The sequence below is a fragment of the Pristis pectinata genome, chromosome 41, assembly GCF_009764475.1.
Source record: "Pristis pectinata isolate sPriPec2 chromosome 41, sPriPec2.1.pri, whole genome shotgun sequence".
Lineage (NCBI taxonomy): Eukaryota > Metazoa > Chordata > Chondrichthyes > Rhinopristiformes > Pristidae > Pristis > Pristis pectinata.
Genome location: NC_067444.1, coordinates 4,742,671 through 4,754,826, shown reverse-complemented (window position 1 = coordinate 4,754,826; position 12,156 = coordinate 4,742,671). Strand labels below are relative to the sequence as shown.

The 12,156-nt window shown below is 43.3% G+C and overlaps 1 protein-coding gene across 3 annotated transcripts in view; it reads right to left on the bottom strand.

The window, feature by feature from the left end:
- LOC127566465 (uncharacterized) overlaps positions 1–12,156 on the bottom strand; it is a 52,469-nt gene that overhangs the window by 10,650 nt on the left and 29,663 nt on the right. For 2 of the 3 annotated variants that reach the window (XM_052008899.1, XM_052008901.1), the window contains 3 exons: positions 6,759–7,031; positions 3,698–3,982; positions 1,894–2,190 (listed from right to left, as the gene is read on the bottom strand). In XM_052008899.1, coding sequence (XP_051864859.1) covers positions 1,894–2,190; positions 3,698–3,982; positions 6,759–7,031 — 855 coding nt within the window. The remainder of the gene's footprint in view (positions 1–1,893; positions 2,191–3,697; positions 3,983–6,758; positions 7,032–12,156) is intronic. The other variant, XM_052008902.1, reaches the window with a different exon arrangement.

Sequence of the window (12,156 nt, the reverse complement as noted above, 5' to 3'; positions counted from 1 at the left end):
CCTGAAGCCGTTAGATAGAAGAAACAGCAAGGAAAAACCTTTAAAAAGTAACAGTTTCAGCCAATATCTGCATTTTAGTCCCCAAATCAGAGATTTTGAAAATAATTCAAAAAGGGTCCCCACAGGGCTTTAAAGTCTAGGTTAGATTCAAAAACTGAACAGCGAATCTTCTCTAGATTCAAGTATGACATAACATCCTGTAACCATTGAACATGCGTAGGTGGGTAGCTTCCTTCCATTTAAGCAATACTGCTCTCCTGGCTATAAGAGAAATAAAAGGCAGAATATGTAAATCAGAGGCCTTCAAAGTTATATCTTTCTCTCCAACAATCCAAAATAGCGCAGTCAAAGCACTAAGTTTAAAATTTATTTTAAAAAGTACAGAAAAAGTATGAAAGACATCTGCCCAATATTTTTTAAGACTATGACAAGTCCAAAACATGTGAATTAAGGAAGCCACTCCGTTATTGCATTTATGACAGTAAGGAGATATATCAGAATAAAAAACGGGATAGTTTATCTTTAGAGGTGAGCCCTATGGACCACTTTAAATTGAAGGATAGAGTGACGAGCAGGTTTGCCCCTTTTGAATCCGTCAATTAGAACCCAGCCTCCTTTTCTCGAGGCAAAACAAACGTAGACTTTCCGATAGCTCCTCATTAACGGAACAATGGATCCGACGTAACATCTTGATGAATATCCTCTGCAGTCTATCCTCGGGTGTGGCGTCGAGAACTGCAAATGCTACTCCAGGCGGGAATGAACGAATGCCTTATATAGTTGTACCATTACACCCTTGCCCTTATATTGATGTCAATTGGTTTGTAATGTTATTTTCAATAACCGCATCACATTTATTCAACAGTCTGTCTGTGATACAGACACCGTCTATGCTCCCGAGAATTTGATATATATTTCCACGTCTCCTGTCGTCAATAGTAAACAAGGTCTTGTATCCAATTTCTCCTAATTACTGAAACATTCAGCCCTAAGTAACATCCTGGCAAATCTCGTTTGCTCTTCTTTTGTCTGGCGGAAAATAATAACTGTATATGGGATCGCTGATCTCGGCAAACCTTGCCTTATATATTTGTACCATGAACCCTCGCTCTTATATTCTGTGCACGCTGCTTCACGCTCTGAAATTTCAGTCATCCAATCGCTTGACTATTACAACCTGTACATGACACGGTCGCCATTATTGCGGCTTTAAAAATATATATTTACAGAGTGTTAACAGGCCTTTCCTGTCCAACGAGTCCGCGCCGCCCATTTTAAACACAAATTAACCTACCCGTACGTCTTTTGGAATGTGGGAGGAAACCGGAGCACCCAAAGGAAACCCACCGCAGACACGGGAGAACGTACAAACTCTTTACAGACAGTGACGGGCATCGAACCCTGATCGTTGGCGCTGTAATAGCGTCGTGCTAACAGCTACGCTACCCTGCCGCCCCAAAAAGGCTTCACAAGACTTTGTCTCTTCAGCCGGGTTAGGACGAAATCGAACACGAATAATGAAATGTGAGAAACACGGTATAAATGGAGATATATATTAAACAAATTGCAAATGAATGAAGATATGAAAGAAACGGCTGGTTAAGCGAAAAGTTTAAACATTAAACAGTAGGTATGTTTGTGTCTGTGGAAGGAGAAACAGAGCCAGGTACCAATAAACAGACGCAGGAAAAAATATACACAGTTCATGAAGTTGAGAATGCAGTTTGGATAGAAGTTCATGTCATTGCAACGATTGTATCACCGCCGGAGGCGGATGCTGTCATTTATTTTAATTGACGTGTGTGGAATCAAGTAGGTAACATCCAATTTTGCTCAAGCTACGTCATTGTACAAGGTTAATTTCACCTGCGTGACAGTGTGCATTTTACTCACCTCTTACAGACAAATGTACAGAATCACTCAGCGCCGACTGTAGCCGCCTTCCGTTCACCACAGCTTCGTAACCACAGGTATAATTTCCGCTCTGGTCTCGAACTACATTCTTGATTTTGAAGGTAACTGAATTGTTCTGTGGAGTGGGAGGCTGGGACACAGAGTCATTTAATCCACCGGGTCCGTAAAGATAAACAGTCATTTCCGGTATCTCCTGTAAGTTTGTGCATGTAAAGACAACGAGTCCACCATGAAAAGCATCACTGGGATTCACCGATATTCTTGGTATGGGCAGATCTTTAAATCAAAGGAAGGAAAAATGGACGGTTGATTCAATATGAAACGCCCAGCTACTTTCGTAAACCAAAACGACATGACGTAGAGGGCAAACAGGACAGAAGTTATGGAATACAACGAAGTCGGACTCATATTGGGACGTGTCACGAAGAACAGCACGGGACAGGAGAACAGGAAAACTCTGGGACATGATAGTTAAGGTTTTATCCTCTCAGACGTGCAGCTTTGAGATCTACAGTTACTTAATGTGGTAAAAAAACAAACTTGCGCCTTCGGTTAATTGGTATACCAGTCCCACTTGGTTACCAGCTCACTGCTTTGACGGTTGTTAACCTTCCTGAATCTTTAACTCTGCTTTGTAATGCTAATAATCACGGGAGGATTCTACACCTTTATCACTTTTTATTTAAATTGACTGGATTAAACATGTTGAATGTTCTGTGTTTTGGGCTAAAATATGAACTATTTTAGGTAACAAAGTCTTAGAGTTTCGCCAATATCCTTAAAATAACGTTTAACCAATCGAAACCTTATAGCAAATAACATGACATCAGTCTGAAGTTGCTCTCTGATTCTTGTCGCTTTTTCATGAGGTCAGTAAAGATACAATTTCAGCGGTTTCCATGAATTTCCGTCTATGGAGATTGGTGCTTCAACCTCACGATTTCACGGTTTGAGAAAGGCCGGCCAGTTCAGGACTTTGCATGATGACGAGTATGTCCCGAAATTTACAAAACATAAGATACTTTTGGTGGCCACGTGAAAATGGAAAGACATAGTGAAATGCACCTTTATGCGTAGAGTGTTCTGGGGGCAGCCCGCAAGTGTCGCCACGCTTCCGGCGCCAACGTAGCATGCCCACAACTTACCAAGCCGTACGCCTTTGGAATATGGGAAGAAACCGGTGCACATGAGAAGAAACCGGAGCACCCGGAGGACACCCAAGCAGACATACTGGGAGAACGTACAAACTGGTTACAGACAGCGGCCGGAATTGTATCCGGGTCGTTGGCGCCGTAATTGCGTTACGCGAACCGCTACACTACCGTGCCTGCCCATTATGTCTGCACTTGAGACTATCGGAATTTCCGAGTGGAACTGCCAACCTTACCCCCCCCACCCCCCCCCCCCCCCCCCAACAAAGCTTCAACTTATGATGAACTGAAGAAGGATGGAACGCGGATCAAAGGTCGACGTACACGAAGCAATATCTGGATTGCGCAAGAGCACTTCATAATTTCCTATGTGGAAAATACACCTGCAACATCTGGAGAAACAGGGAACCTGATGATGGAATCCAACCTGGATTGTTGGGGAAATATCCATATTCATTCATACTTAACCTTACTAAAACGAAAAGCGCAGCGACGTTCGGCAGGGGATTAGCAAATTAAATTCAGATTTTTGCACAACTTTTGAATATCAGCTTTCCACTGTGTGTTTTCATAATTAGAGTTGGAATCAGGTGAAACAGTGTTCTTTCAGATCAACACGAATTGAAACTTACCCACGACTATGATGTTCACACCTTCACTTTGCTCTGTGGATTTCCGGGTGGTGTAAAGGCAGAGGTAGTGATGTGGCCCCGTCTCCGCATCGGTGATAGTAAAGTTGACTGCGTTTCCCCATGCAACGTTCTCCCTGTGGTTAAAGGGTAAACGTCGTTCTCCGTCATAAAACTGAAAAGAGCTGAGTCGATGCTCATAGTCGGCTTCACAAGTCAAGGTGACCGTTTCTCCTCTCAAATATACCCCATCCGCACGATCAGCTGATAGTCGCAGTTTAGGAATACCTGGAATTGGAAGTAAATATGTTCAGAGTCGTGGGAAATCTAGCATTCATATGGCTAAACGTGGAGATATTTTAAGTTTAGAACATAGAACATTACAGCAGAGTACAGCCCTTTCAAAACACGATGTTGTGTCGACACTTTATTAAGATCTATCTGACCCGCCCCTCCCACATAGCCCTCCATTTCTCTATCAATGATGTGCCTATCTAAGAGTCTCTTAAATGTCCCGAATGTATCTGCCTCCACAAACATTGCCGGCAATGCGTTCCACACACCCACCACTCTCCAGGTAAAATAACTTATATCTGACATCCTCCCTATACCTTCCTCCAAATGACGTTAAAATTAAGTCCCCTCGCGTTAGCTATTTTCGCTTTGGGGAAAAGTCTCTGACTGTCTACTCGATCTATGCCTATTATCATCTTGTACACCTCTATCAAGTCACCGCTCATCCTCCTTCTCTCCAAAGAGAAAAGCCCCAGCTCGCTCAACCTATCCGCATAAAACATGCTCGCAGATCCAGGCATCATGCTGGTAAATCTCCTCTGCGCCCTCTCTAAAGCTTCCACATCCTTCCTATAATGAGGTGACCAAAATTGAACACAATATTCCAAGTATGGTCTGACCAGAGTTTTATAAAGCTGCAACGTTACCTCTTAGAGTTTAGTGGCAGTGTGTGACTAGTTAAATTATGAGACGAATTCCAGCTTGTACATTCTCAGCTTTACTTCGCTTCTATTTTGTTGAGAAAAGTGGTTCAATGGGGATCTGCGGCCTAATATGGCTGCAGCTACTTTTACCAATCTGGTGGATACAATCCGGGTAATGCCTTGTAGCATTATTTAACTTATTGGCGATGAAAAGTGGAAGTCAAACGCGATCCAGCATCATTTTTCATGGTGGTGACAAATAGATTCTGCCTTCCGAAATATTTCCAACTTGGGCTTCGTTAAACGCTAGCTCTGGAATATACGCAACCAAGACAATAACCGGCGCCACTGAACCAGAATTCTGAATGTTTGGAGGTGTTTCATTTATTATGTTCCTTCGTTCCCGTTGATTTCTCTGTGAGAATAATCGTCAAGCATGCCAGAGTTGAAAATGCAACGAACTTGTATTAATGTAGTTTCATAAAGGCAGCCATCCCATCCCATTTGATGCAGATAAAACAACGGATATAACGGATATGAATCCGGATATAACAACGGATGATTGGAAACCACACGACCCTTGGTCTTATTGTTTCAATGTTTCGGCAGGGACTGAACGAGCAAAACGCCCGATGCTGGGTTTATATTTCTTTAATGAATCGAGTACTTATTTTGTCTATTTTAGAGCTCAAGCCGCCCAGTATTCGAATATCATTGAAGTATCATTAATGGGCCATCGCGGCTCTACTTAAAGCGTCAGGTTCACGACATTATACAAGCTGGAATTAGTACTTGAACTTGAGAATTTCAGTCGGTTACTTAGTTAATAAAAAGCCGTGCTCCTGAAGCCTGACTAACAGCTGTCTCACACTAATCAGTGGTGTTGAATTGATGTATTTCTGTCACATGTACCGAGCTACAATGAAAACCCTGTTTTGCATGCCGTTCATACAGATCAATTCATTGCACAGTGCGTTGAAGTAATACAAGGTAAAACAAAACAAACTGCAGAATAAAGTGTCACAGCTACAGCGAAAGTACAGTGCAAGCAGACAATAAGTTGCAAGATCATAACGAGGTCGATTGTGAGGTCAAGTGTCCACCTTATTGTATAAGGGAAACATTCATAGCAGCGGGATAGAAACTGTCTTTGATCCTGGTGTTGCTTGCTTTCAGGCTTTTGTTTGTCCTGCCAGACGGAAGAGGGGAGACGAGAGAATGTCCAGGGCGGGTGGTGTCCTTGGTTCTGCTGGTTGCTTCACCGAGGCAGTGAGATGTATAGACAGAGGCCATGGAGGGGTACCGTTTCAGCTGTTGGGCATGATTGTTACCTGTGGGTGTTAGCTCAGACACTTTAATATTGACCCCAGAATGGAGACAACTGGGAAGATCAGGGCTTGGATTCATACATGAACCTGTGAAAATCTCTGCATCTGGATCAATATTTCCGAGGAAAAACTGCCAAAGACCCAGTAAAATGTTTTAAACTGATTCTGAACAGGAGGAGAATGGATCAACGACCAAATGGCGACTAACTCAAGAAGCGGTTAGCGTGACGCTATGACAGCTCCAGCGAGCCATGTTGAATCCCGGCCTCTGTTTGTAAGGAATTTGCCTGTTCTTCCCGTGTCTGCGTGGGTTTCCTCTGGGTGTTTCTGTTTCCTCCCACATTCCAAAGACGTATAGGATAGGATTTGTGGGCATGCTATGTTGGCGGCAGAAGAGTGGCGACACTTGCGGGCTGCCCCCAGCACATTCTCAATAACGCAAAAAGATGCATTTCACTGTGTTTTGATGCACACGTAGCGAATAACTAAGAATCAGCTATCTAATATTTGTCTTGTGCTGCAGTACATTCTTGGATCTTTATTTACACTTCCCATGCGAAAGAACGTGGTGGCAAAAAAGAAAAAAAAAACTTGAAGTTCCATCCCGTGTATTGGTTGAGAGAAGCTGCTATAGCTCATGTTGAGGCCAATAAAAACACAGTGATACTCTTGACAGGATAAATACATTTTTGTCATGTTTTGCACGACTTTTGAAAGTCACAATATCATCCATTTTTTCTCATATCAAAAGTGGGATGATACGCGGGGCTCCCTCAAAATAATAGAATTGAAGCTTACCCAATACTGTTATCCTCACTGATTCACTGTACATTGCGTCTCCCTGGCAGAAGTAAACTTCTGCTCCAATCTTCGCGAGGCTGATTGTAAACGTATGCGAATTTCTCCTTGAAATGGCCGTCTGATGGTGTATTAATACCACGTATTTTCCATCGTACAATCGAAAAGTGCTGATGTTATGTTCATTGTGAAAATCACAAGTAAAATTTACCGATTCTCCTTTCAAAAAAACTTTGTCCGCACGGTCAGTTGTCAGTCGTGCTGTACGGGTACCTGTGAGGACAGAACAAAAATCTGTTCAAATAACATGCAGAACCACACCATAGAACCATACGACACTACAGCACGGAAAGCCGGCAATTCGGCCCTTCTAGTCTGTGCCGAAACTTTATTCCACTAGTCCCATTGACCTGCAGCCAGTCCAATAGAACCATAGAACACAACATACAGAAAGCAGGCCATTAGGCCCCTCTGGTCTGCGCCTAAACTTCATTCTACGTTAGTAATCTGATTTTTATTTCACCATAAGATTCTTGGACGTCGGTAAATGGATGATATTTTGACACTGATACTTGTTTTGAACGTTTCCGTTTTCTCAGTTTCATTTAATTATTCAAAAAGGATTCCAAGGTAATGGATATCTCAGTAGTCACCGTTGCCTGAGACGAAAGCATATATATTTGCGCTCTAAGGGGGTTTTGTGCAGTAAACGGAATTCTTCTGGAAGAACTCAGTACGTCGAGCAGCATCTGGGTGTGGGAATGGAGAGAATAGGCATTGTTTTGGGTCGATTCCATGGAGCAGGTCTGAGGGCACCGAGGGGAGATAGTCAGTATAAAGAGGAGGGGGAGAGTGGTGGCTGCTGGACTGAGGAAGGAGTTAAGGATGACGGGCTGACGGACCCAGCTGGGGAAGAGGGCGGCGGTGTTGGGCGACAGAAGCCGATGGATGACAGGTGGAGGCAGACAAAAGAGGCAGGTAGAGACAGATAGGGGAGGGGATTGAAGGTCGAGACAGCTGCTGGAGTGTGATCAACGGGAACACAAAGACAACCAGTGCTGGAACCTGTAAGTAAAGAAGGAGACAATGGGAAACATTAAGGGGAAGGTGAAGGGCAGATCCAAGTAGATCCTGATGAGCGAGGGGTGAGTGGGTGGTAAATATGTGGATGCTTGTTGGTTAAGGGAGCTGGGGCTTTTCTTTGTGGAAAGAAGAAGGATGAGAGGTGACTTGATGGAGGTGTACAAGATGATAAGAGGCATAGATCGAGTGAACAAACAGAGGCATTTTCCCAGGGCGACAATGGCTAACACGAGGGGGCATCATTTTAAGGCGATTGCAGGAAGATATAAGTGGGATGTCGGGGTAATTTTTTTACACAGAGTGTGGTGGGTGAATGGAACTCACTGCCTGCTGATGTTGTAGGGTAGCTATATTAGGGACATTTAAGAGACTCTTATATAGACACATGAATGATAGAGAAATGGAGGGCTATGTGGGAGACTAGCGTTACATAGGTCGTAGATCAGGATAAAATATAGGCATAATATTGTGGGCTGAAGGGCCTGTACTGTGCCGTAATGTTCTATGTTGGCGGATGGAACGGAAAGTGGATGGGGACGAAATGGCTGATGGACACTGGAGGGTTGGTCGGAAAGAGGTCAAAATTAGGAGATCTGGATAAGTAGGAGATAGAGAGGAGGGATACAAGAAGTAATGATTACCTAGAATTGTAAAATTCAATGTTCACACCATTAGCTTGTAGACCGCCCAGGCGGAATATGAGGTATGCTTCTCAAGTTTGAGTTGGGCCTCACCCTAGCTATGGAGAAGGCGAAGAACGGACAAGATTACGGGACGTGGAAATAGAATTGAAATGACATGCAACCGGGAACCCGGATTGATCTCTCTGCGCAGAGTGCAAGTGACCTGCAAATTAGTGGCGATATCTGCTCATGATCTCGTCTTCACTTTCTTTTTGTCACGTAAATGCAGTATTACGCTTTTTTGTGTGATGGCGGTAGTCGTTATCCTGAGCCTGCGTGTTGTGAAGTGCTGTCTTCAGGTACCTCCTCTCCCTTAACTGGAATTCTGATATTTTAAAAGAAGCTAAATATTTATGCGGATTCATTTTCTTTTTATATTCTCCTGTGATTTAATTTCTGAAAAAAATTGACAGCGTGGATGCAATGTTTCCATTGACTACTAGAATTTACATTCTCTCTTCTAAGAGCCCAAGGTGTCCAAATCAAATCATAGCAACTTACTGTTCAAGTGAAATGGAAGTTAGATGTGAAACGCAAGCATTCACCATAGTAAAATAGCTGGAATGATCATTTCATCGTCAATTATTGGGTCAGACATGTAGTTCTGTGATACAAATGGATAAGTAGATTTTGATGTGTTTTGTCCACGGTTCTCTCCAGTAGAAACGGATAAAATCCATGACTCTCTTTCTTAAAGTTTCTGTTTCCGATTGCTAACGACGTTGATGTTTACAGCGTGAAATTTTATTTCACAATCCAGAACCAAGTGTCCTTTCACAGGAAGGCGTTTGTTCCCATGCCTGGCTTTCCCTTTACAAATCGATGAAGAAACTTCTACTTCTACTTCGGACAGACAACGGCTGTCCGAAAGCATCGATAATTGGAAAGTTATGAAAGCATGGTCCAACGTTGAAGTGTTGGTGTTTTCCTTCAAGTTGTGAGTACTTCGTCTTGGGGTGAACTGTGTTTACCGTTTTGTGGCGCATCTTCTGCATTTCCCTTTCTTGGACATGGGTAGCTTGGATTTCGGAACAGGAGTGTGCGCATCTAATTGCACGGCTTCTTTCTGTGTTTTACGTCTCAAAACAATTTCCGTCATCCGCTTTGTTTGTGCTGGACTCGGCACCGCCAATCATTGGCTATCTGGATACTGACACTCGCAGAACGTATGGTACAGGAAAAGTTTAATGCACACTGCTTTGTTTTCCTCCTTCCGTGCGCTCTTCACCTCAACAAAATAACCACGTATTTAATTATAATTCCAAATATGTACACCCGACAATGAATTCCCGATGAATTATTCTGTAATAAACAGCATTCAATCCACATCATGCCGGTTTCTTTGAGAGTTTATCGTCATTTCCCTGACGACTATTCCGTTATTCCTGCTATTTCTCATTTACGACTTTGGGCATTACATATACAATCCCACGAAGTTCATTTCCCTGAAAGTGCCCCCGAACCATCATGAGCGCTATTTTGATGCCACAGCGCCACTCCCAGAAATTTACTTCAGAGCTTAATGTCTCGTTGGGAAATAAAAATCCGTTCTCCTTTCTCTTGCTTCTTAACTGGCGGACTGGCGGGATGATTGGTGCCGTGGGATTCTTGCTATTGTGTTGGCGACAGACAGAGCTATAAGCGACTTTTAGCACAATTCCCATTTAATAGATAGCGGGAGGGGAGTGACAGAGAAACAGCCAGAGGGAGAGAGAGAGGGGAGGGTGGATGGAAATTAATGGATTAATCGTTCCCAAAAGAGATCTGGAAACACTGAAGCCATTCAGGGAGGGGGAGGGGTTAACACATTTCGGAACTTGGGCAAGTGGTTGGGGTGCGCCTTCTTGGTGATCGAGAGGAATCTGAAAACACTGCACTCTGGTGCGAACGCGAGGAGAGTCACGAAGCTTTGGAAGCTGCAGAGAATCACAAAGTTTTACTGGGAAATGGAACGGGGCAGACAGAAAAGCAAGGTCAAATGGGGCAGTAAACACATCGAACATAGGAAGTCGGTGCTAGAATCAAAATGGACGCTGAAAGAATCATGAGCAGATAAGCAACAGTGTTACAACAGAACACCGGAATTTTTTTTAAATTATGATATGACAGCTGCAATGAAATTAATTGTGATATTGCCTGCAGAATGAAACGAGAGCTGAGCAGAAGAGTGGCCTGAAAGTCTTTGATAAACAAACGTCATCCAACCTGCCCTTACAGCCTCATAGAAACCATTCCCTCTTGTCGGGAGCTCTCAGTCCATATGTCCCTCGCTCATCCACCTATCGACACAGCCGCAGAAGGACCTCCAGGCTTATTTTTAAAGATTCTTTTTGCTTGACTTCCGGATTAAGTCAAATAGCTGATGGAGTTGAAGGAAAGCCCTACAGCAGGGCACATTACTGTTGTTTGAGCTTATTCAGCTAAAATTTAAACAGAGGAGCTCAGATGGATCACAAAGCTTAGACAATGGAATACACAGAAGAAAACTAACTCCAAAATGCGATAATTAATTACTAGGATTCTGCTGCCCCCTATATTTCTTTTCCATTTAAGGCATTTTGTCTCACACTTGTCATACGTGAATCACGTCAGCGTGGTTTTTGGAGTTAATTCTTACCCGCGGGTATTAATTTATAAAATCCAGTTTTTTACTCAAGAACGGAGAAAGCTGTCAAGTTCGAGACTTGCATTCACGCAGGTGTGTGTGGAAGTCCTGAACTTGCAAAAAAATTCGACATCGGGAATAATCGGTGTTTCCGACTGAAACGACCACAGAGAGTCATAGAGTCATAGAGCAATACAGCACGGATACAGGCACTTCGGCCCAAGGAGTCCATGCCGACCACGGTGCCCAATTCATGCTTTCGGACCATATCCAAATAAGTTTCGCCCCTCTGTACACCTATCCGTGTTCTTCATAAATGATACTATTGTTCCTGACTCAACCACTTCATTCGGCACCGTTCCACGTACTCACCATATTCTACGTGAAAAAGTTGCCCTTCAGGCCCCTTTTAAATCTTTCTCCTCTCAACCTAAATCTATGTCCCCTGAGTTTTGGACTCCCCTACCCTGAGGAAAAGGCTGTTACCATTCCCCTTATCTGTGTCTCTCGTAATTTTATACATCTCTATCAGGTCACCACACATTCTTCAACGTTGCAAGGAATAAATACCTATCCTGTCCATCTCTCCTTATATATCAGATCCTCATGTTCTGGCAAATTCTCATAAATATTTTCTGGACTATTTCCAATTTAACTACATCTTTGCGATAACAGAGTGACCAAACCTGCACGCAGTACTGCAAGTACGGCCTCACAAACGACTTTTACGACTGAAACATAACGTCCAAACTCCGACACTCAGTGCCCTGACTAATGAATGCCAGCGTGCTAAAAGCCTTGTTCATCGCCCTGTGACGTCGCTTTCAACGAACTGTACACTTGTAATCCGAGGTTGCTCCGTTCCTTTACACCCCCTGTGTGTCCCACAGTTTTTCGTATAATTCCTACGCTGATCTGACTTCCAAAAATGTACCACCTCACAACTATCTGCATTGAAATCAATTTTGCCACTCTTCGGCCCGCTTCTCTAACTGATCAAGATCCCCCTTTCATCTACGATAACCGT